The sequence below is a fragment of the Homarus americanus genome, unplaced genomic scaffold (genome assembly GCF_018991925.1).
Source record: "Homarus americanus isolate GMGI-L3 unplaced genomic scaffold, GMGI_Hamer_2.0 scaffold33026, whole genome shotgun sequence".
Classification (NCBI taxonomy): domain Eukaryota; kingdom Metazoa; phylum Arthropoda; class Malacostraca; order Decapoda; family Nephropidae; genus Homarus; species Homarus americanus.
The window spans coordinates 182,380-207,500 of NW_024740653.1; the positions used below are offsets into that span (position 1 = coordinate 182,380).

At 38.3% G+C, this 25,121-nt stretch overlaps 1 protein-coding gene across 4 annotated transcripts in view; it reads left to right on the forward strand.

The window, feature by feature from the left end:
- LOC121875490 overlaps positions 1-18,609 on the forward strand; it is a 29,553-nt gene extending 10,944 nt beyond the window's left edge. For 2 of the 4 annotated variants that reach the window (XM_042380054.1, XM_042380055.1), the window contains exons 7-11: positions 1,043-1,153; positions 3,155-3,305; positions 8,673-8,837; positions 9,416-9,604; positions 16,669-18,609. In XM_042380054.1, the coding sequence (XP_042235988.1) occupies positions 1,043-1,153; positions 3,155-3,305; positions 8,673-8,837; positions 9,416-9,604; positions 16,669-16,826 (774 nt within the window). In that variant the 3' untranslated portion in view covers positions 16,827-18,609. Of the gene's footprint in view, positions 1-1,042; positions 1,154-3,154; positions 3,306-8,672; positions 8,838-9,415; positions 9,605-9,798; positions 9,964-16,668 lie in introns of those variants that run through there. The other 2 variants (XM_042380056.1, XM_042380057.1) reach the window with 2 other exon arrangements.
- Positions 18,610-25,121: the final 6,512 nt, after the last annotated feature.

Consider the following 25,121-nt stretch of genomic DNA (forward strand, 5'->3'; position numbering starts at 1 on the left):
CCAGAAAATTCCGGCTTTGGGAACGATTTTCCAAGAAAATTTCAATACCGGCTATCAGAGAGTTCCGAGTTTGAGAGATCCCGGCTAACGGAGATATTACTTATATACACATTTAAATATTCATCATATGCCAGAGGGTTGCGATGTCCCTGTATGTGGCAAATTTAGGGTCGCAGCAAAAAATAGAAAGGTTAAGAACCACTGCTGCTAGACCACTCGTGTTAGAGTTGGCTTTGTTGAAAGCCATTTTCCTCCTTGTCTATATTTCTGGGGGAAGCATCTCTGAGCCTTGTGCTGATAATTTTAACTCCTTTAGATCATCTCTTAGGTGGGTTCGTCTGTCCAGTGGAGGCAGTTCATTCTTTTATTAAGTTTACAGATTAATTTAATCAGTTTTCATTGTTATTGAACCTCAAGTAAAATTGTGGAACAATTCCAACATACTGTATACAGTAACTCCTGCATGACTGTCAGACCTTCATACCTGGTGTGTATTCCTTGGGTGTATTAACACAGGTGCATCACATCATAATTGGCCTCTCTTTGACCTATGTGCTTGTAGTCACTCCTAGAATAAGGCATCTGGGCATCCGCTACAAAACCTTTATCAGTCACTAAATGGATGAACAAACTGTGCCATCAGAGAGTGTGTAATGATGCTGAGAAGTACAGGTGTGTATGAGCCACACTCAAGACCCACACCCACTTTGGTCCACCTTGCCACATTTTTATTTATTTATTTTTTCTAACAGGAATTTTGTTATCACAATTTATCAACAACATTTCTATAATTCCATAATACCACAGCTCTCATATTCTAAAACAAATATCATGTATTTTACATTTATGGTTTTAAAGTACCGGGTCATGATAGACAAATTATGTGTGTGCAAAAAATCACTGGTTTACGGTACAGTGTAAAAAAGAAAACTCTGCTTCTCGCCTGAACTTGTGTAAATCTTCTCATAAAATATTTTTCTACTGTAAACTTGAATATTTTGAAGCCTTAATAATCCTGCAATAGACATTTACCATCTTCCAGATTCAAGAGAGAGACAACCTTATCAAAACAGACGACATGGCTCGCCTGCTGTACGCCACGTACCGTGACAAACTGGTGAAGATAATTGAAATAGTAGTTGAGAAAACAAAGGTAGGAAGATTATTTGATATAAAGATAATACAGTAAACTTTCTCTAATCCAGACTAATTGGGGGTGGGGGGGCCGTCCGGTGTGGGTAAAATTCCAGGTTGGATGAGGGTCTGTATTGCAGGTGGAAAATTCCAGAAGATGGGAGATTTCAGACTCAAGCTACTGTACCTAACACCAGGTAACATATTGTAACTTTAGTCTATATTTAACACCCTCAAGGATTTTCTTGGCCATATAAACTTTTTTTAGCTGCTTAGGATTTGAACATTTGTGGGGAAGAAAGTTGATCTTTCCTTGTTTTATCTTGGTAGCTTGGTGCTGGCTCTCGGTAGCTTGGTGCTGGCTCTCTTGGTAGCTTGGTGCTGGCTCTTGGTAGCTTGGTGCTGGCTCTCGCTTGGTGCTGGCTCTTGGTATAAATGTACTCAGGAGCAGCTGGTGTTGTCAGGAGCTCTCAAACACCTGGCAGTAATGTGTGCTGTCTTGTCTGTCACACTCAGAACATTCCAGCCTTGTGCCCCAAAATACTTGTATTTGGTGGCACATCCCTGTATATAGGGTTTTTGTGTTATATACAGTATATTTAATTAGATAAACTATTCAGGATTATTTGGGTAGAATATGGTGTTTCTAACTTAATTTTAACTGATTTTATAGACTCCCGTATAAACATTTTGTACTTTTTTTTCCAGAAAACAATCGAGTTCCCAGCATTAAATGTATTGAAATAGTTTGTTTAAGGATCTTATATTGAAACAACCTTGTAGAAAATTAATCAGGATCAATGTGGCACCAAATTCATCTTTCAAACAATTAGAACCGATGTTGTGGGTAAAAGTTACGTGCGTCCACACTCTCCATTCATATCCATAGTAGTACCCTTATTATCTGAAAATTTGCCATCCACAAATCCAAGTACAGTACTCATGAGGTCTGTCTGGGAACAGCATCTCCTGCTCTTGAGAACATTCTAGAAACATACAGAACAATATTAGGAAAAAAAGGTGTATTGCTCAGTTCTTCTGTGTATCCAAACAGTGCACAACTATTAAGTTGTGGTAAAATGATTTAGAATTAAAGAATATATAATATGCATTATGTGCAGGTAATTCATGTGACCTTATCAAGGCTGGAGAAACTCAGTGCTGGGTATATTTTCCTGGATTGTTTCAATGAGTTCTGCTACCTGGGTGACACGTTCAGTGTTGAAGGTAGTGCAAGTTAAAAGTGACTGGGGAAAAGTTTACGGAGCTGTTGACAGTAAGAGGACCTTCTCTTCACTTGAAGGGAAAATTGTGTGCAGCTGGCATGAGAAGTGTGATGTTGTGTGGCAGTGAAACTTGGACAGTTAAAGATAATGACATAAGTAGGCTTCAGCAAGTTGAAATGAGAAGGATGAGATGAATGTGTAACATGACTGAGAGAGAAAACAAACCTTGTTCAGAGGCAGCTCGGTAATGAGGGAGGTTTTTGTGTAGAGGAAAGCTGAGATGGTCAGGGTATGTGTAGAGAATGGAAGAGACCAATTGGGTCAGGTGATGCATGGATGAGTGTGGAGGGGAGGAGGGTGAGGGGTAGGCATGGAAAGAGGTTGTGGGAACTTACCTCAGTGATAGGAACTGGATGAGAGAGGCTTCAAGAGGCCATGTGTCATGGACAACTGCCATCAGATAGTCATGGCCAACCCTCATGAGTATAGAAAATGATCATGGTGTGTTTATTCTAATACTATATCATATTGAACTAGTTATGATATCTTCCTCTCATGTCATCACTATGTACTATTTAATCAGTTAGTCACAATGATTAATATACTACAGTATTGCTGTTCATATACACAAAGCATCCTTGATTGGGACAGGAATCTTAATTCAAATTAATTGTAATAAAAATTATAAAAAATTATTAAGATACAGTAATACTCAAAAGTATTTCAAAAGTATATAATGGGATAAAAACTTACCCTATAATGCTACATGAACTCATCATTTGTTGTGTTCTCAGGACTATGAAGAAGAGACAGTGGAAGCAGTTAGTGCAGTTTGTCGAACTGTGAGTCTAGCCCAGTTGCAGAACTCCATGCCCAAACCAAGGATCTGGCGGGGGATTGGTCGTATACCACATGAACCACATTGTTATGTCTACGATTATATTGGTATGACCTTCGACTCTTGTATAACAGAAATATTTTCTTCAATATTGGAATCAAAATTTAAAACTCACATTTTGTGGGGAACAGGAACCTACAAATACATAACATATGCAGATTAAGGAATAGTGTTTGGGGGTTGGTTGGTCAAAGGGGTTGTTACCATTGTGTATCATAAAAAATCTAAAACTGCATATCATTCTAAACTATTTTTGTCTTGGGTTGTTAGCAAAATTGTGCTGGTATTAAAGATATGTTTTCCCTTCTTTGATGAGGACCCCTTTGTGGGAACTTGCCATCTCACCCTGTGCTCTGAACCAAACCCACCACATAATACCACCTTGAGTAAGTATTAATAGAAACATGCTAAGTATGTAATATCAGTGTAAAAGCTTCTGAAGTTTTCCCTTTAAAGATCATAGTTTTTATGCTGGCGAGCTGAACTATCCCAAGACATCAAGTTAGGTCACAATTTTCACCAGACTTTCCCCCAAGCTTTCTTATTACCTATTGCACTACCTCACATTTGCAACTAATGCCAGGGGAGCATGTGGGAAGGAACTCTGATAGTAAGTATTTACAACACTTCCCTTTAGCCATCTTGGAATCAATCATCCCCTGGTGACCAATGTTTCTTTGTTTTCCGACCAATGGATGTCATTATCTAACATACTCGTACAGTACATAGTAAAGTAATGTGGTCTTAGCTTCCCTGTCTGTTACCACAAAGCACCTGCCTAGAATTTTATGATATAATTTCCTGCCCAGAAACATAATTTGCTCCAGCAGTCTCCTCAGAATATACTACAGTACTTACTGTACTGTACTGTATTGTACCATGTCATTTTTACGCTCCAAATTGAACAATTCAGCATATTTCCATTTACACTTTGATAAACAATAATGTGTACACCAGCTAAGTTTAATTTGTAAACATCTGTCACCATTTGATAAATACAGTAGTAATACAGTGAGTTCTGCTATAACGCGTGTTTTGACAACGCGAATTGGCTCTAACGCGATTTATGAATAGAGGAACGATATTGTATAATGCGAACGCTTGTTTGCTATAACGCGATTTTTGCTTACTATTTTTCCAATTTTGTGGTATTAACTGTGAATATGGTAAAGAAGAATATCTCCAAGAAGCATTCTGGTGATCGCATTCCCGGTGATGATCGTAAAAGAAAGGCGATAACCCTTGAAGAGAAGCTCGATGTTATCAACCTCAAAATCACCCTTCTCCCCTAGCAAGTTATATTCATATTTTTTCAAGGTAAAGTGTTACATTTACTGTATGATTTCATTATTAGATACGAATGTTACATTTATTTAGACTGTGCTATCCTTTGTGTTAGGCTAACTACTAAATTTTTTTCGATTTTGAGTAGTAATCTGCACCTAACCCTATTTTCTCCATAAGCCCGGTTATTTCTATTACGCGAATTTCTATAACACGATGTTTTACAAGAACACAACTATCGCGTTATAACAGAACTGACTGTATGAGTACTGTTTAAGAACAGTGGTCTAGGTTATCCAGCCACCTAATGGAAAATCACTGTAGAAGAAAATATGCCAATATGTACAGGTCATTTCTTACCTTGAGACCGAAGTAAATCTGGTAGACTAATAGCACTTTTTGTATTCAGATTTTGTCCGTAATTTCCCTGTAAATAAAGTTGCTGCTACCAGCCACCAACTTTATGACTAATGCCGCTAAGACTCTTATTCAGGCACATTTAGGGACTGGAAATCAGCCAATGTCACCCCACTATGCAAGAAGGGTAGAAAAAGTGCAGCGGAAAACTAAAAGCTGATCAGCCTAACGTCACAAATACGAGGGTCATTCAATAAGTAACGAGACTTTTTGATGTAGACTGCAAAGGGGTAGGGCAAGCACAGCGATCATGTTATAACATGTTTAGACATGCATAAGCTACATCTTCATCTGTTTGTTTAGTCAGTTCATTCTATTAGTCTCAAGTAAGTGTTGCTTTAACAATAAGCACTCCACTTGAATTTTGTACTTTGGAAGAACGACGACTTGTTATTTGTTTTTTTAACCAAGCAAAATTCATCGCAGAATATCACTTCAATGCGGAAGAAATTGCATCAGTCGAGCAAACATTTACAAGTGGGTTGAACAATTCAAGAATGGTAGAACAAGCATTGTGGACAAAGATCATGCCGGACGACCTGTTTAAGTTTTAACACCTGCATTCTCAACCAGAACAGTGAGAGAAAAGTTTGGGGAAACCAACACATTACAATGAATAAATTGTGCCAGATTTGAATGTTGGTGTTGGTACAGTAGGCAGTGTCGTTCTTGATGTTCTGAAGTTTAAGAAAACGTGTGTACGTTGGGTCGCCAAAATGTTGAATGAGGAACACAAAGCCGCTAGACTGTGAATTTAAATTGAACTAAAAGAACGATTTCTTTGCAAAGGTGAGGCATTTCTACAGCAGATCATGACTTGTGATGAAACCTGGGTGCACCATTTTGAACCAGAGTCAAAACGTTAAGCATGGTGTGGAAACATTTTTCATCTCCTCGGCTTAATCTTTTCAAGGATGTGAATGGACCAATATACTGCCACTATCTTCAAGAGCAGTTTACCATCACCAGTGCATCATACAGTATTCAGAAATGCTAGAAAACGCGATCAAGCCAGCCATAATTCAGAAGCGTCCCGGCTTTCAAAGAAAATGCAAGGCTCCTCTGCAAGACAATGCACAAGCCCACAGTGCATAGCATATGCAGGAAATGATTAGAGAACTGGGCTGGAGATTTTGCTTCACCCCACATATAGTCCAGATCTCGCACCATCAAACTACCACATGTTTGGTCTGCTTAAAACAGCTTTACGTGAAAGCATTTTTTGAATAATGAAAAGGTGAAGAAAGAAATCCGAAATTTGTTACGGAGTTAACTGAAAGAATTTTCACTTCAGGAATAAGAAAACTCATAGAAAGGTGCAGACATGTAGTGGGAGACTATGTAATCATAAATAAAATCATTACTTCTGCACTTATTTGTCTTGTTACTTATTGAATGACCCTCATATGTAAATTCCTTGAGAAAATTCTGACAGATGCCATCATCAAACACCTGACTGAACACAGTCTTATCACCGCATCATAAAATGGTTTCATGGAAAGAAAATCCTGTCTGACAAACATTCTCAAGTTCCTTGAAATGGGAACAGATTACGTGGACCAATAGTGGATGTGTTGCACATGGTTTTCTCTAAGGCATTTGACAAAGTCCCTCACGCACGACTAGCCTCTAAGATCCAGACACATGGCTTCTCAGGCAAGATTTTGATGTGGATTAACAACTGGCTTGAAGACAGGCAACAAAGAGTGGTAATAAGTGGAGTTCATTCTACATGGATAAAAGTTCTCAATGGAGTACCACAAGGCTCTATCCTTGGACTCACCCTGTTTGTGATCTACATGCATGACATAAATGAAAATGTATTGAGCCACATTGTCAAGTTTGCTGAAAACACAAATGTATTTGGTAAGTTAGCAAGTCAATACAATGTGGCAACAAAGCAGAAAGACCTTTGCAAGGCCTCCAGATGGGCAAATGGTCTTTAACACTGCTTGATGCTACCCTACACATAGGATACAACTATTCTGTTAATAATATTTTCCTGGATACTGTTGAGGAGAAAAATCTTGGCATTGTGATAGATGATTCACTGAAGGTGGCACAAGTGGGGGCAGCAGGGAGGAAAGCATATTGAGATACTAAGATAGGAAAATGCTCCATCAACTGTATAAATGAAATGATTTCCAAATGGCAATGCAGTATTTTTTCTTTTATATATTAGTAAGTACTGTATTATTTTTATTAACTCATTTTTGTGGAGGAATACATTAGATCACAAACACCACACAACACAACACAATATACATACAGTACAGAAGATCTCATATTTTGCATTTTTTAATTTCGTGAGCACTACCTAATGTAACCATGTCTTATATTTGACGTAAAATATCACGAGTTGGCCACCATCTTGAATGATGTCACAACCGTCATACCAGTTATTCCCGCACCATCCTACTGACCGCCCGGGCTGCTATTGTGTGCTTTTCTTGGTGGTGCTACCACCTGTCAAGTCAAGATAAAGGCCTCTACCTCTACTGGGGGTCCTACTGGTGCTGGTGGGGGTGGGACAGACTCACCTAAGCGGCCAAATAAGGAAAACGAGAACCGGGACTATCGTAAGGGAGTTAAGTTTGCCAAGTACTTGATGCAGGATAAGCAGCGTGTGATTAAGTTACTTGAGGAAGGCCTAAAAACTAGTTTCCGGAAAGCGCAATCAAGTCAATAAAGACAAAGAAAAGTGAGATAAAGAAGTCTTTAGCAGTGGCAAAGAAGTTTTTTGGTGGAAATGTTATTAATAAAGCACGGACTTGAGGGTAGACTCACATTTTTAATAAATTTGTTTCTGATTATTTATGAGAGAATTTTCCCAAATATTATTTATTTGTATGTGTCTCTCTACACACACACACACACATATTTACTTGTATATTATTTGTAATTCGTAACCCATTCCCCAAATATGTAACTGTATATTTTCAGCCTTCTGGCTGCCAAGCTCTTTCAATAAACCGTTAATTATTATTATAGGTAAAGGAAATTACTGTCTCTAGAATGAATGGCTCCCTGTCCCAGATGCAAAAATGCAAAAATGCCGGCAACCCACAGACATTCTTGGGTACATCCAGAGTGTCATCCGCGAATAATAGAGGATCGCGAAATAAAAATCCGCAAATTATCCAGGCATGCTATATTATTATTATTATTATTATTATTATTATTATTATTTTTATTATTATTATTATTATTATTATTTTCATTTTTATATTTTTGCCCCAGGCCTCGATGTGGGTCAGTGACCTGTGCCTGGGTGGGCTAATGCCCATTATGAAAAATCTGCAGATACTGTACTTGAAATTCAATGCCATGGTTGGTGAAATAGTACAAGTACTGAGTAAAAACCGTGGATACCCGTAATCCACAAATGGGAAATCTGCAGTTAGCGAGGGCCTACTGTATGAACGGACTAAGATTATTAGTAATGTGTCTGAAGGTTCGGATGACACATTCTTTTACTTACATAGTGACCTTGTGCAGGCAGGTGGCAGCAGTGTCTGTTTTTGAGAAAATCTAGGGACAAAACTTGATACGGAAAAGTGATATTCCTCCACCTGATTTGCCTTGTTCTTGAGGTTAAAAATAAGTTTTCTTCAATCGATATTTTTTAATGGGAAAAAGCTAACCTGTACCATCATTCCTAAAAATTACATTGATGTATCCACCTAATTTCTAATTATAAACATCTTTCACAGCTGCAGTCTTAGAACCTGTGCTAGATGCTGTAACCAAGCTTGGTGTGATATTGCAGCGACGTGCAGGAGCGACCATATTGAAAGTTGTTTGTTATGCATGGTTGGAACACATACGCGTTCAGAAGATCAAGTTTTCACTCTGGGGAGCACAACAGTTACTCAAAGGTTTGTGAATAACATTTGTTATTGTTAAAAGATATATATATATATATAAACAGTACTGCATATATACAATAAACCCTCGATAAATTGTACTTAAATATATTGGAATTCACTTTTTTCTGACTCTCCAAGGTGCTCCAGATTGCCCCTCTATTTATTGGAAATAGTTTTTAAAAGGTCCAAAAAATTGTGCATCAGTCCAGACAGTTTGATTTTATATGTGCATGGGTAACACTGTATGTGCCTCAGTCTGTGTCCCACATTCATAAGTACCACCAGTGCACTGCACCTCGATACCTACTCTTATTTATGTGAACTTTTAGTGGTTTACTGCTGTACATACTTTTTGTGTTGTGATGGCAGTTGAAAATATCTCCTCGGCCCAGAAATTACTTGTAGCTCATTTTAAATACTGTAATATGTTGAAGACCATGGCCAGTCTTTTAAGTGTTCTGGATACTGGGACACCAGATAAGCGGTCCCATACAGTACCTGCATCTACATATTCCCCTCAACTTGAAATGTGGAAAGGACTGCATATAAAAAGGCAGGTAGATACTAATTACATTTATATTTTACAGATTTTCATGCACTAGCAGAATGGCTACAGAAGTATCCAGGTCTTGCACCAGAAGCTCGAACTCAGGTTCTGGCAGTGGATGTGCTGAGAGAGTGTGAGGGTGTGGCAAGGTTACTCATGAGACAGCCACCATTGGTTGTAGGATATACTTCACAAAACCAGGTGGCACCCATGGGCCCTATCAGTGCAGGTGAGAAAAATATATCAGTTTCACATTGACATAAAAACCTCCTGCATAAAGTCATTCCTATAACTCCAGTAAAATCTTATCTCCCTTAAAGGTCATGGTACAAGATTTGCCGTGTTTTAAATGTCCTTAATGTTTTTGTAACTTGTGGGAATGCTCTCTCCTGATCATGAACAGATTCCAATTTCCTGTTTCAGTAGAAAGCACTGGACCTGTTCCTCTCACAAAGATATTTGATGGTTCCAAACAGGAGGTACTACTGCCTGGAAAGATATTGGAAGCATATTGTATTATCTAATGGTAGACCCTGCTGCCATATGTGACCAAGTCCCAGGTTGCTTATCTGACTTTCTGCCTCATTTACACACAATTGTTGGGTCTCAATTATTTCTCTTACACTTGACAACACAACACAACATACATACAGTATATTGTTTCTCACTTTGATCTTTTTTTTTCTGAGTATCTTTTTTTATGGTTCTTTATTATAGTTATTATTATTATTATTATTATTAAAACAATGTTATTATTCACACTGTTATTTTATTATTTTTACTTTTTTATTATAAATTTTATTTATTATTATTATTATTATTATTATTATTATTATTATTATTATTATTATTATTATTATTATTATTATTATTATTATTATTATTATTATTATTACATTTTCGCCCCCCAGGCCCCAATGTGGCTCAGTGATCTGTGCCCGGGTGGGCTAATCCCTGTAAAAAAATAAAATAAATAAATACAAGGGGCCCTCAAATTCGCTGATTTTTATTTCGCGGTCCTCTATTATTCGCGGATGACACCCTAGATGTACCCAAGAATGTCTGTGGGTAGTTTAAAAGTTGCTGGCATTTTCAAGGCTTGGACAGGGAACCATTTGTTCTAGAGACAGTAATTTCCTTTACCTGTATTGTAAATATATGTGTGTGTGTGTGTAGACACACACACATACAAAACTCCTACAAATAAATAATAATTGGAAAATCCTCTCACAAATAATCAGAAACAAATTTATCAAAATTGTGAGTCTACCCTCAAGTCCGTGCTTTCTTACAGTATTTTATTAATAAAGCACGGACTTGCGGGAAGACTGTCACATTTTTGATAAATTTGTTTCTGATTATTTGTGAGAGGATTTTCCAATTATTATTTATTTGTAGGAGTTTTGTGTGTGCATCTACACACACACACACACACACACACACACACACACACACATATATATACAATACTACAGGCAAAAAAAATAATTGTCTTAAGGACAAACACATAAAGGGAATATAGATTTCTTTGTACACAAGTAAAAATGTGCCCCCCTGACCTCAAATGTTATTCGCGGCCATTTTGAGAACCTAACCTCCGCTAATTTGGGGCGCCCCCCTGTAATTGTCTTTTCAACGGCACTTCATATTCAATCCCCTCTCAGACTTTTGGTCTACTGTTGCACCATAAAATCATCACTTAAGAAGGAATATTTTCTTTAATTGTTCAGAAACTGTACAAGTAATCAGTAGCTGGTAGTTCTTTTGCCAGGATCAGGTACAATAATATTTACAATTCCTTTCCAGTTATATGTCATAAAAGTTTCAGGTAATCCCACGCTCATGATAAACTAACAAAAATTTATTCTCATTATAGATGTTTCATTTCTTCATTAGCAAAAGTTACTGCAGGGAATCTCATTATGCGAGCATTCTTTATAAGAGAATTCCATGATACGAGGTTAAGGAATTTGCACCTTATATTAACTATACGAGCGATGTTGTTCGATGATACGAAAAGCGAGTACAGTGACCACTTGGGTTAGTTATACTACAGACTCTTTCCTGTGAAAAAGCCATAATTCTGAGCAACATATTACTGTACTCAAATGTACTATCTCTTGTGCAAACTATGTGATGTTTATATTCAAATTATTTGCTATCTTGTGAGGATTCCAGCAATGTAAATTATATTCTGCTAAGGCTAGTCAGTGATATTTTATACGATAAATACTATAAGCCCAAAACTACCTTCACCCTGGCTGAGAGAAGGGAGGCAGGTGAGGTGTTGACACAGCCGGGCAGCGAAGATTACCAAGTGTGTAGTTATCTGTCATATAGAGGGAGCTTAAGTGTTTCGCTTATATAATGTCACTGAATTGACTTGGCAGAACATAACTTGCATTGCTGGAATTCTTGTAAGAGAGTGATAAATTTGAGTACAAATATCCCATAGTTTGCACTAGACATAAAAAAATTTGTCATTAACTTAGTACATTTGAGTACAGGTTTGCCCTCTTTGGATGCAAATTGTTTATTGAAAATACTTTGCTGTTGTTGTAATTGAGTGACCATTTAGTTCGCTTTCTTCTTTTCTTCATCTGAAAATGTTTTATATTTACTGGCATGCTTGGTCTCAAAATGGTGATGAAAGTTGTAATTCTTAAGCACTGCCGCACTTTCTTTGCAAATTAGGTACACTGCTTTTCCATCCACGTTGTTGAAAAAGAAAAATAGAAGTCCATTCCTTGTTGAATGTTTGATATTCTGCTTCAGATTTCTTCTTTTTAGATGCACTCATGTTCACTTACAAATACAAATTCTAACAAACAGCAGTAACGTGCTCCTCATTGAGAAGCAAAGAGAAGACTGAACTGAGCTTCTCTTCGTGTTGGTGCTGGGCGCCCAGGTCAGTCAGGTGCGGGTGTGGCCATCCATCATATGTCGAGAATGGGATTCTTAGGTAAGGGTTTATTGACCTCTTCTCTGCCTAATCCCTATGGTTAACCAGACTTGGGGTATTCCCAAGGTCAGGTCAACAAGTCTTGCTGCTATGGGTGCCAAACTCACTCATGATGATAATCATTTAAAAAAAAAGATAATCCTAATGCAGTGGCAGGGCATATGTTGCCCACCCATGGGTTACTGGGCAGTAGGCTTGAGAACACAAACATGATTGACATGGGACCAATATGGGACCACTTTTACTTATATTATTGTTAGTTTTTATGTATTTTTTTTTAATAATTGTGTTTTAGTTTAATAATATCATTCATTAATAAAATAAAAACATGAAAAGGGGGACAATTTTTTGTTACAGTGTATTAGTGAACATTACTACACGTTAAAAAAATGAAGCCATGAAGGAGAGTGCTGAACAAAACTGGTGAAATAATACATAATGGAGTGTGACTCACTTAACTGTTAGAGCTCGGCCGACGGAAGACCCACCGGACCCCCCACACAGGCATACATTATTTTGACCCCCCAAAAAATTCCACTTATTCCACTATATATAAACAATGTGACTTGGTAATGAATAAAACTCAATATAAAACAATAAAATAAGACAAAATGAAGATCACGCGTGTTGTGTAGATGATGGGCTATGCTGTACATACAGTACAGTGAGTGCTGCTATAACGCGTGTTGTGTAGATGATGGGCTATGCTGTACATACAGTACAGTGAGTTCTGCTATAACGCGTGTTGTGTAGATGATGGGCTATGCTGTACATACAGTACAGTGAGTTCTGCTATAACGCGTGTTGTGTAGATGATGGGCTATGCTGTACATACAGTACAGTGAGTTCTGCTATAACGCATGTTTTGACAACGCGAATTTGCTCGAACGCGATTTATGAATTGAGGAACGATATTTGTAAAACGCGAACTCGTTTGCTCTAACGCGATTCCGATTCCACTCGAACGGTTGTTGTGGCTTCAGTTCACGTTCGACATCACATATTCAATTGATTTATGTGTTTTGTTTGTGAAGAATTGCAGAAATAATTTATGTAATATTTATGTATACAGTAAACCACTCACAAGGTCCTACAGTACCACTAATTATTTTATACTGAAACTTACGTTTGGGAAGCTGGATTAAAATGAAGATTACCGGTATATTAAAATAATAAAAATGTATTATAAACCAGTCTAACATACTGTAATAAACACAGCTGCTATTATCACCCCCCCACCCCTATTTGCCAGTGACAAGAAAGGGAAAGTGACCTTGACTGTGACCGCCTGTGGCTATTTTTAGCCGTCCTTGTGTTCGGAGGTGGTCAGTAATGCATATCTGTATATTTACTGATCATAATACCTATCTCTTATAAATAATTCATTTAAAATTTATTTTTTTGCAAAGAATATTCAGTAAATGACTGCATTAATTCTTGAAACTACCTACAGTGGTAAATTTAGGATATAAATAATGAACAGAAGTCACGTCATGGATTCGGAGTTTGGTCCTTAACGATCACCATAAATGTAGCCTCCCTTTTTCGCGAAACACGTATATAAATTAAAGAAAATACTTGCAGTATATTTAATATATTACAGTATATTATATATAAATAAATAAACAAATAAATTCAAATTCCCTTATCATCCTGTGTCATATACAGAAATACTTGAGTCCCTGAGCGAGTACACAAAAAGAAAACGGAGGACTAAGACATCCTGAAGTGGATAGAGAACGGACATCTCTACTGGGGGACTCAAACGTTTCTTATGTTTTGTGGGCGCTCTAGCATAATATGAATAATATGTAAATTACAATTTACTTATACAGGTATATATATGTAAATTGTAAAATTTTAAATAAAAGAAAAACTAAATACGTAGCGCTTAAAGTGTACTGTACAGTACAGTCCTGTGGCTTGGCGCGGGGTTATGCAGTGTTTAACAGTTCACGTTTGACATCACATATTCAATTGATTTGTGTTTTGTTTGTGAAGAATTGCAGAAATAATTTATGTAATATTTATGTATACAGTATACCTGTACAGTATATGTAAAATGTAAAATTTTAAATAAGAGAAAAACAAAATACATAGCGTTTTAGACCTGCGCGCTCTGTTTACTCCACACTTTGTTTGAAGCACATGTGAAGTTTTTAAGTGTCCTCAGTGAATTCTGATTACTGTTTCTCCAATTTTGTGACTATGGAAAGGAAGAATATCTCTGGGAAGCACTCTGGTGATCGTAAAAGAAAGGCTATAACACTTGAAGAAAAGCTTGATGTTTCATGACTCCTCAGCCTCAACATCACCCTTCTCCCCCATCAAGTTATATTCATATTTTTTCAAGGTAAAGTGTAACATTTACTATATGATTTCATTATTAGATATGAATGTAACATTTATTTAGACTGTGCTATCCTTTGTGTTAGGCTAACTACGATTTTTTTTTTCGATTTGGAGTAATCTGCACCTAACCCTATTTTCTCCATAAGCCCTGTTATTTCTATTACACGAATTTCTATAACACGATGTTTTACAAGAACACAACTATCGCGTTATAGCAGAACTACCTGTACAAGAAAATGAAGAAAATTATGTATACAGGTACAGGGTACAGAGTATCTATCCAAAATTAAGAATTGAACAGTAACATAGCTCATAGCTCGGCCTCACCCGCTCTTGAGTGCTACTGAGTGGCGACTCGGCTACATAATTACGTGTCATCACCACGGATATTATTTTTTTTATCCCTTATTTTGGATATTATTTCTTTTTCTGTTTGCTTAGTGATCCATTTCTCAGGAACACATTCCGATCGCCAAACAACGGATACCTGTATATTTATTTTGAGAAACTTTTAGATAAACTATTTGAGATCAGTTTGGTGAAAATGTTGTACTTTCTAACTAAGTTAGAACTGATTTTGTAGATTCCAACATAAATATTTCTTTAAAAAAAAAAGGAATACCTAACAGTAATGTATATTGTGTCAAAATAAAATGCAGTCATTCCTCGATATTCAGAAGGATTAGGTTCCATAAAATCTTGCCACATGTCGAAGTTCCTTGTACAGTAGAACGTCGATATAACACGAGATAGGTTCCGAGATAGGTCGCTTTAAACCGAATTCGCACTAAATCTAAGTGTTGTTTCAATGGAATAATTTAGTTTGGTACTTGAGAGAAACACAAAATACTAAAAAGACTAAGAGTCTACCCAGACGCACCTCAGCCTCGAACCTCTGGCCTCAAACTTTAGATTAAAAATAACCATTTACAGCGCAAAAAGTCAAACACTGTAATACTACTGGACAAAACATATTCGTAAATTAAATAATTCCTTCTACTTCCATTACTTTATAATGTTTAAAATAAAATATGATTATATTATGCAACACTTAACTCAAGAACTCCCCCCATCTTTCCCCCTCCCACCACACACACACACACACGCACGCACACTGTTACCAGATCATCAGCTGATTCTACCTCTCTGGTCGTTTAGCTGGGTGTTCAACGTGGAAGAGTCCGCAACTGTACTTAGTAATGGACCCCGGAGAAACAGAACAGAGGCTAGGGCTGACAGTGTCCTAGCTGGCGGACTGGCATACAAGGCCAGGAGTGCAGCAGTTCACACCAGAGTGACCATGAATAAAAAGCTGCAACAATACAGTTACTAGTAAAATAATTAGACACTATTCTAAATGGACTTAATGTTGCAGCTTAAGTGTTCATTATAGGATTAAGGGACACTGGATGGTGATGTTGCTTGAGAATATTCATGTGTCTGCAACCTTCTATTTCTCATGAGATTAATTTTTACATGCAGTACAGTTAGCATTAGGCATTTAGCTAATGGGTCAGAAGTGTTTAGAGCGTACCACGGAAACTCATCAATGTTTCAACAAAATCACTGGTCCCAACGATCCTATTGGCCACATTATCTTATGGTGATGTTGCTCCGAAGTCTATTGTACTGAACTTACATTTGTTCTGGTGAGTCAACAAGTCATAGGTCTTCTATTAACCCTCCTTCTTTTCTTACCATAATTCAAACCAAGATAGATAGGCTATTATACCATTCTTCTATTCTCTTGTTGTCCTCCGCCTGGCTGGGTGTAGGCCTTTGGTTAGTCTCTTGTGTATTGGACTCTGGTGGAAGACAAATCAAAATAATTACAATACTGTATGCACAAATTTTGTGAATTCTGCTGAAAATGGAGGGAGGGGCTAACAAGACTGTTTGGAAAAACTCACAAAGTTTTAATAATAATTTTGGAGTGATAAGATAAAAGCCTCATACTACACTACTTACTTTCATTTCAGGTCGCAAACATGACAAAGAAGTAAAGTTAAGTCCAGACAATGACGACATCCCAGCAGAAATGTATGTTCCAAACCAACAGCTGTGGCTGTCCCTGAGAGCACGACCAGCATCTTCCGTCTGCGTCAAGATGGGTTCCTGTTGTTCCTGGCCTTATTAACCAATAGACAAGATAACATGGATTTTTATACAATTTGTTATATTGATGGCACACCTGTCTAATATGTCTTAAGTTTCAATTGGTTCTACTCCTCAACTTCCTCTGCCAATTTTGGTCAGGAACAACCTTCTCACTGAATTTTAGCAATGGTCACAGATACACAATTTAATGTACTCTATTTGCATTCTAAGGAATTTCTTTGAAAGTTATTTTATTATTATTATTATTATTATTATTATTATTATTATTATTATTATTATTATTATTATTATTATTATTATGAGATCAGTTATCTCTTGTCAGTCAAATGGTATGGTTGAAAATTAGTGTGGAAAGATAATACCTTATGTGTGTTGATTTCCAGCACAAGCGGTCTGGCCAGTGTGAGTGCTCAGGATCACGGGAGATGTCTCACTCCCCTCTTAATAGCACAGGTAGCATATCATCGACCAGCAAAAGGGTTAACTCAAATTCACTGGGAAGTCCCAAATGTAGATGCTGCCAAGTATGAGTCAAAAGTCCCACTGCAGTTTCCTCCATTCTTGTTAAGTGCACCACCTTTACCCTTGTAAGTACCCACAGTAAGCTATTTAGCCAATCAATTAGAACAATACATTCCATCTTAATTGCATTAGTCGATTTAGTCACCACCATACAGTACTTGCATTATCTGATACGTTCAACAATGATGAAGTCTTTCTAATCTTCATTTTGTCAATCACTTTCTTCACCAATTCTCTTTCAATCCTTGGGCATGGTCCCTGTACTGGATCTGCTGCTTCTACATTGCCCTTGTCCCAATCAAACATCTCATTCACCAGTACAGTATTTTCTTTTAAGTCTCCTTGATTTCTTCATTATCAAGAACAACATTTCCATAGTCATTTCACATAAGTACATCCTTGTATTTACCCATTATCTGCCCTCTATTCTGTATACATCTCCTCTAGCTTCTACACTATTCATCTTATCTTAAGTGCATCCTGCTCACACCTCTTGGCCTCCAGGTAAGCTTCCTTAACACTACATTCCATAAAAGGCCCTGTACAATTTTCTTTTATATCTCTCTCCAGTTAACACTTCGCTAAACGGACGAGAAGCCCATCAAAGTTTTATGTATACAGGTATCCCCTGTGATAAGAGCGAGAGATCGATCCCTCGACAACAACTGCCATGGATCGGTTCTCAAGGAAACTAGAAATTAGAAAACTAAGTGGGGTAGAGAAACTATAAGAGGGAAGTTTAGAAAGGAAAGACTTATGCCATACTTTGTTTGGAGATGTGTAGGGCCATGACGAAAGTTTCCCCATAATCCCTAAGAGAGGATGACCAAAGATGGGTGCAGTAGGAGAGCAGATCACCAGTAGATCTTGCCTGCCAAAAGCCATACTGGTGATCCGACAAAAGAGAAAGGCTTTCAAGGTGACGGAGAAAATGAGTAACTTGCTTCGATAATCTTATAGAGGGATTATAATGGTCACCCTTCTTCGGGATGGGCTGAACCAAGGCATGCTTCCAGAAAGAAGGAAAAGTTTGGGTTTTGAGGCAAAGGCAAAAGTGGCGAGCAAGCACAGGCCAGAATTTCAACACACTCCCTCAGTAGGTTCAGTAGGAGGGGCAGGAGTCGGGGGAGGTAAGAGTTGGAATTGTCTAAAGTGGAGTTAGAAGAGAATAAGGTGCCAAAGAGATTGGCTTTATCAGGGGGAGAGTTGGCTCTAGAGTTATCAGGTCAGAAGAGAGGAGGAAAAGAGGGAGTGCAGAAGTTATTACAGATGTTTTTGATTAAGGACCAGAAGGATTTACTAGAAGAAGAGTTAGTCAGGTCAGTGGTCTTTCTTTTTATGAAATTCCGCTTGGCCCTAAGATGAATAGCCTTACAACGATTCCTGAAAGTAATGAAAGAGGAGTGGGTAATAGGAGGAGATAGTTTCATAGCTTGATATGCCTTATCTCTCTCCCTGCATGCAAGAGAGCAGGAGCGATCAAACCATGATGTAAAGTGAAAGTTTTGGTAGAAGATGGGATAAATGCACTCATACCACCCTATATAACCCCAGCAATGCTGTCAGCACATACCGAGGCATCCCGAGTGGAAAGGCAACATTCATCCCAAGGAAAGTCGTAGAAGAATTCTCGCAAGGATTGCTAGATTGCCCTCCGATAGTGCCATAGTTGGCATTTAGACGAGGGTGGGGGAGGTGGTCATGCCCAGTTTGATTTAATAGAAATAAGATAGTGATCAGAAGACCCTAAGGGGGCAGAAAATGAGTATGAATAGTGAGAGGGGTTAGAGGTAAAACAAAGATCAAGAATGTTAGCAAGTTGATTGTATCGATCTGGAACGTGTGTATGGTGTTTAATTATTTGTTCCAAATCATTAAGCATGGAAAAAGAGAGTGCCTCAGCTCCACCTGGGTCTTCCCTTACAGAGCCAAGCCACTCTCTGTGATGTACAATATGCACACCAGATCAAGAATTCTGAACTGCACTCATTTATGACGGTGATTCCTGTTAATTTCTCTGTATTAAGTATCTGTTATATAAAAAATACATCATACTGGTTATACAATGCATCACACAACCAGAAATACTAACCTTACCAAATTAACATGGCCTCAGTCAGTGATTGTTGCAAAGGCCATCAGACCAAGGGGTGCAGAACTTTTTTTTGCTGACTGTACATTAAAATCCCCTCGGTGTTGGAGTGTGTGGATAGCAACGACTCGTGACAAGAAGTGAGATAATCAAAGGGTTCCAAATAGTTGGTAGAGTTGTGAGAAAAAAGAAAAATAGTCATAGTTGGTAGAGATATTTTGAGCCAGATGACATCATAAAGAGAAGATTCAAGATCCGTGAGTTGAGCTATAGGTGTACGTGTGTTGCAGTAGGCGCATACACCTCCCTTAGAACGGAAAGAGGTATAAAGGTTGTATTTGAGGACTTGAAAAGGTTTGGGTGAAGCTGTTTTGGACAATTTGAAGTTCAGATAGTAGTAAGAGGTTAATAGATGGTACTACACAGAAGAAAAATTGGATCTCGGGCCGCAAATGTTGGAAAATGAAGTGTGAAAAAAGCCGATCCTCCAGCAACTGCGGTGATGTCAGTTGAGGCCCCAGTAGTTTGATAATGATCAGGTCAGCCCTGGGGTCCACAACCTTCCCGACTAGTGGGACCCATCCGAGAAGGCCCTACTTTAATATTATTGTCAACTGATAACATGGGAGAATAAAGGAATAGAACAGATCAAGAGTGAGAAAAGTGATATATGTTGTGTTGTCAATACTAAAAGAGAGAATTGAGACCCTGCAATTGTGTGTAAATGAGGCAGAAAGACAGATCAGCAACCTGGGACTTGGTCACAATATTTGTGATGCCATATGGCAGCAGGGTCTACCATTATTCAATACATTATACTTCCAATATCTTCCCAGGTGGTAGTACCCCCCTGTGTGGTAGCTGCCTACTACCTGACAATGGCGCTCACCTCCTCCTGTGTGGGAGGTAGAGTGGATGAGGGTCCCACTGTCCCCTGGCTTTGAACTGGTACACTTGCCTCCACTACCTATCCCCTGTACGTCCATCCCCGTTCCTCATCGACTTCTCCCTCCTCTGCTTCAAGGACTCCAGGAGTTTTTGTGCTGCTCCCTCTGCATTACCGTGTGATCTGGGTTTATGAAGATACCCAAAAATGTATCGCTCCTTGCTAAGTTTTTTGCATGCTGAATAACCTCACTCACTAGTGTGATCATGAGGGGGCAGGGGTTGCCCCTTCTGCCTTTGTCCTCGCCTCCTTATATCCTGAGTGGGACCTGATAATTTCAGAGCATCACAAATATTCAGAAATTTCAACTTGTCGTGCATTTTCTCAGTTTTAGCTTCCTCCGACTGGCTCTCGGGGACTCCAAACACTATTATGCTGTTACTACGTTCTTAACGTTCCCGTTTCTCCTCTTCTTCCATATCAGTAGGTGTACTAGTCTTCAACACATTTCTGCAGAGTCCCTAGCCACCGAAGGACCTATTCAGATCCTGTATTACTCTCCGTCACCTTCTGTGACCCTGCTACGTCCTGAGCAGAGCTCCTCTTAACTCTTTCCTCTGTTCTGTCAGCTACTTCCCCAGTCTTATGAGGGTCTCTTGCCCAACCTACTCCAGCTTCTCAACAAACACAGATTTACGTTCCTCTATTTATGTCTCCAAGTATCTCATTCCCCTGTGATCTTCAAATGCTTCGTTTACTTTTATTTGCGATACATAAATTCACCCAATGAATGATATTTTGTTTTTCAACTTAACCCATTTGTCTCTCGAGGGATAACTGTATTTGAAAATGGGGTGCAATTTTCACTGAAAAACATACATATATTTATTAGTTAATGTTTTTAACATAGCTGGCTCAGTGGGGGAGCGTTGTTAGGGAATCAGCGGAGGAGGCGTCTCTGTTGCTAAGGTGAACCAGGGCATATATGCAAATGGTGACTGTCTTAAACTTTCTTTTGGCTTTTATTTACTGGTTTGGCAATACTGTACAGTATTTTTTGTAGTACTGTAACTTAATTATTGGTATTACAGGTATTTTTCATTTATTCCTCGCATTTACTGGTACCGTATATAGTATTTTAAGAAAACTATGGATACAGGAGGAAAATAGACACAAAAGCTTTCCAAAATACTTCCTGCTAAAATGGGGGTGCATCTTATATGGCATAAAATACGGTAAACCGTCCCACCACCAGAGAAGACTTTCCCATTTGCAATGTTGGTGAATTTTCTGGGATAACTAAGGAATAATTCCAAGATTCAACTGTAGCTTTCCAACTTAACATGAGGGCAGGAGAAATTGGCAAAAAATGATTGCGTCGACACGTATGTTGTCAAGATATGGATCGGAAGCCAACGACGCATCGATGCGTCCACTGCATGCCTGGTTACAGCAATTACCCAGCCACAGACATTGTCAGATGTAGATAACACTGGTGAAGAGGATAAAAGTAAAAGTGGCCAAGCAACTCAACACACTACCTCTTCTACTGTTGTCGGCCGTTCCCACTCTTCTCAGCTCGGCATACAATGGTTCTTTTATATTCTTTTCCTACAATTTTCACATTTACCTCTCAAAACAAACACTCCTTTCCTTGCATCGTTCGAGCCCGAGTATTCCAGAATCTCAGGCAGGTTATACAGGACTGTATACTGTACTGGTAATTTTCATTAATGACAAACTTTAAACAGATGCTCCTATGGTGCACAAATCACATTAACTCTAATTTCAAATTAATTACATTTTGTCCTCCAGGCTCAGGAAATACTTCTAAATTGTTTATTAATTATCATACAAATATGACAAAAGTGGTGATTAAAGAGGCTATGTAAGCTAAGGTCGGGGCCACACCGAGAGCAGGCAGGCGCGGAAGACTTTGTATCATCGTAACCCATAGACGTGACCTCGCTGGCAGCTGGCAACAGCTCGTGCCCGCGCAGGTCCAGGCGGGAAGCGTCGGTAGATGACTTCCCGCTTGAGCCCGCACGTGGAGCAGCTCATCACTGAAGTTTCCCTCACACCCTCTGATGCATACCACACAAGGCACAGTGACAGGGAATTTATTGCACTGCAGTGGAGGAAGATTGGAGATAAACTTGGAGTTTCAAGTAAGAGTTTATTTGAATACATACCAATTGTATCTGTATAGTTATGGGTTATATCCATGGACGAATATCTATTAAAGTACAAATGACACTATAACAACATAGTCAATGTGAGAGATGTTGCAAAGTACCTATAGTACCTATATACGTTACACTGTAAAGCACTATCTTTATGATCAGGCTAATGTTAAGTGATTTTGCCAAGGTACTGATCCTTCATCAGAACAGAAGTACTCTGTGAAAACATCTCTCACATTTCTAGCTATTCTTGTAGAATTTTTCAACTCAATGTGGAACTTTCAAGTTGCCAGGATTTTCTTCCATATCACCTGCAGTATTTGTTGTTGCACCGATGCCTTCTTCCTTAATAAGCATATTGTGTAGGATGCTTACAGCTTTGGTGATCAGCACTGCATTATCAACATTTGTTTCAATTGCTTTGCTCATTATTCAAAATTTTGAAGTCATAATTTCAAAAGCGCGCTCCACACATCTTCTGGTCCTCGATAGACGATAATTAAAACTAATTTCTGGTGGTTCAAACCTTGTCTAGGATAAAGTCGCATCAAATACTGGAGGAGCTGGTAAGCTTCATCACCCAAAAGCATATATGGTAAGTTCTGTGATGAGTTTGGTAGTTTATTTTGAGTAGGACAGTTGAAAGCATTCACTTCAAGTCATCGGTAAAGATCACTTTCTCTGAGCACGCCTCAATCACTCTGCTTGCCCCTCGCTCCAACATCTATTGTTAAAAATTTGCAGTTTGAATCGCCAACACCTTGTAGGATTATCGAAAAGAAATGCTTGTAGTCGAAGAACATCGATCCACTGTCATCAGGACACTTGAGTAGTATATGTTTCCCATCAATGGAGCCATAGCAATTGGGAAAGATCCACTTTGATGCAAATTCGTCAGCTGATGGCTTGAAAATTGTTTCATCCAGATCTGGTATACACAGAGGTTGAAGTACATGACAAATCACTGCACAGGTTTCAGAAACAATATCAGCTGTAGATGTTTTCCCCATCCTAAATGCAAAGGACATTCCACGAAAAGACGATCCAGTAGTTAGAAATGTGTAAAGGGAAAAAGGTGATCCGTTCATTAGACGATGTGTATTATTTATGTATACATACTTGACACACACCTAAAGTATTTTTAGAGAGATTGTGGTAAGTATAAGTATAAATGAACAAAGTTGTATCTCTTCAACATTACATTACATAACATTTTAAAATATGGAATGAGAAAGCAGAAAGGTGTGGGTGATTAGAGAGATAGAGTGGAAAGGAGTGGTAACGTGCACCAGTGTTGCCAAGCGATAAGCTCCTCAACAGCTGATCTTTTAATTTGCCTCCATGCAGTCACACAACAAGACCTTCACTGGAAGTTGGTTGTCTTAATTCCTGTGTGTGTGTGTGTGTGTGTGTGTGTGAATGTGCGGTTGTGCAGACAGTGCGAGAATGGAGGGAAGGCGTTGCCATGACAACTCCCTCCAACCACGGCAATTTCCCACTTCCAGTGCGGTCATTCAAACGTGCCAGCCTGATCCCGCTCTCGCCTGCCCGCTCTCAGTGCTGCCGCAGGCTAAAGATTCCGTCTACTGTACTAGAGTCTCACTAGATAAGTGAAAATTTCCAACGTTACCCTTTCAGGTAGATAAAGGTTACCATGGCAGAAAGGAGATGAGAATTTAGCAAAATTAGATGATTATACAAATATATACTCACTGTTCATATGGAGTACATTAGTATAACAACTATGGTATACCTCATGGAGGATTGATTTCATGGTTGAAAGATATGTGCCCCAGACAGTACCAATCTGGCTGGTAGAACCCTTTTGCAGTTCAAATGTTTAAACTGAATTTTAAGGGAAGCTGACCTTGACAAAGTAAGTTGCACAAAATATTTAAAAAAAAAATTGTAGTAAATGTCGATTCATATATTATGATATTCCAGGAACACAATTCACACCTAAGTCTATTTTCAGTCATTTAGTGGTTGATAGGGTCACCCACCTCTCCTCTCCTCTCAGTCAGATGACAAACCATGTACAGTACTTCACTGGCTAGTTGCTGCCTCCTATTGGTCACTTTGTATATAATACTATTAAAAGATTCTGCCCCTGTACCTGATATCATGGGTAAAGGTGGTATCACTCTTATCAGAATAATCCTGAGTGATCCTAACAGAGTAGCCTCTGGGCCCGCTGAGGGTCTCTGGGTGGCCTGCAACCATACTCGAGTTCAGTGTTTTTTTTCTCTTTTGTAGGGAGACTCAAGGAAGTATAGGTTTTGTCAATAGATTTGGATGAAATTTAGAGGGTATAGATGCACTATTAAATATCAATTTTGTATAAAAAATATGCTTATTTTTCTTTTATATAATGTATTTAAATATAAGATAATCTATTGTAAAGACATATTCATTTATAATTTTGTTTATATCAACATTATTTTCCTATTTATAACTTACTGTATTCATATATACTGTACTTTATTTCCTTTTCCACCTCCCATATATAATGTACTACAGTACTATGACATAGTGTGTAATGATGCTGACTGAGGACATTTTTTAGGAAAATATATTATCTGATGTGAATGAAAAACTGTAAAAAAAAAGTTCGACATTCTCTTATTCTCA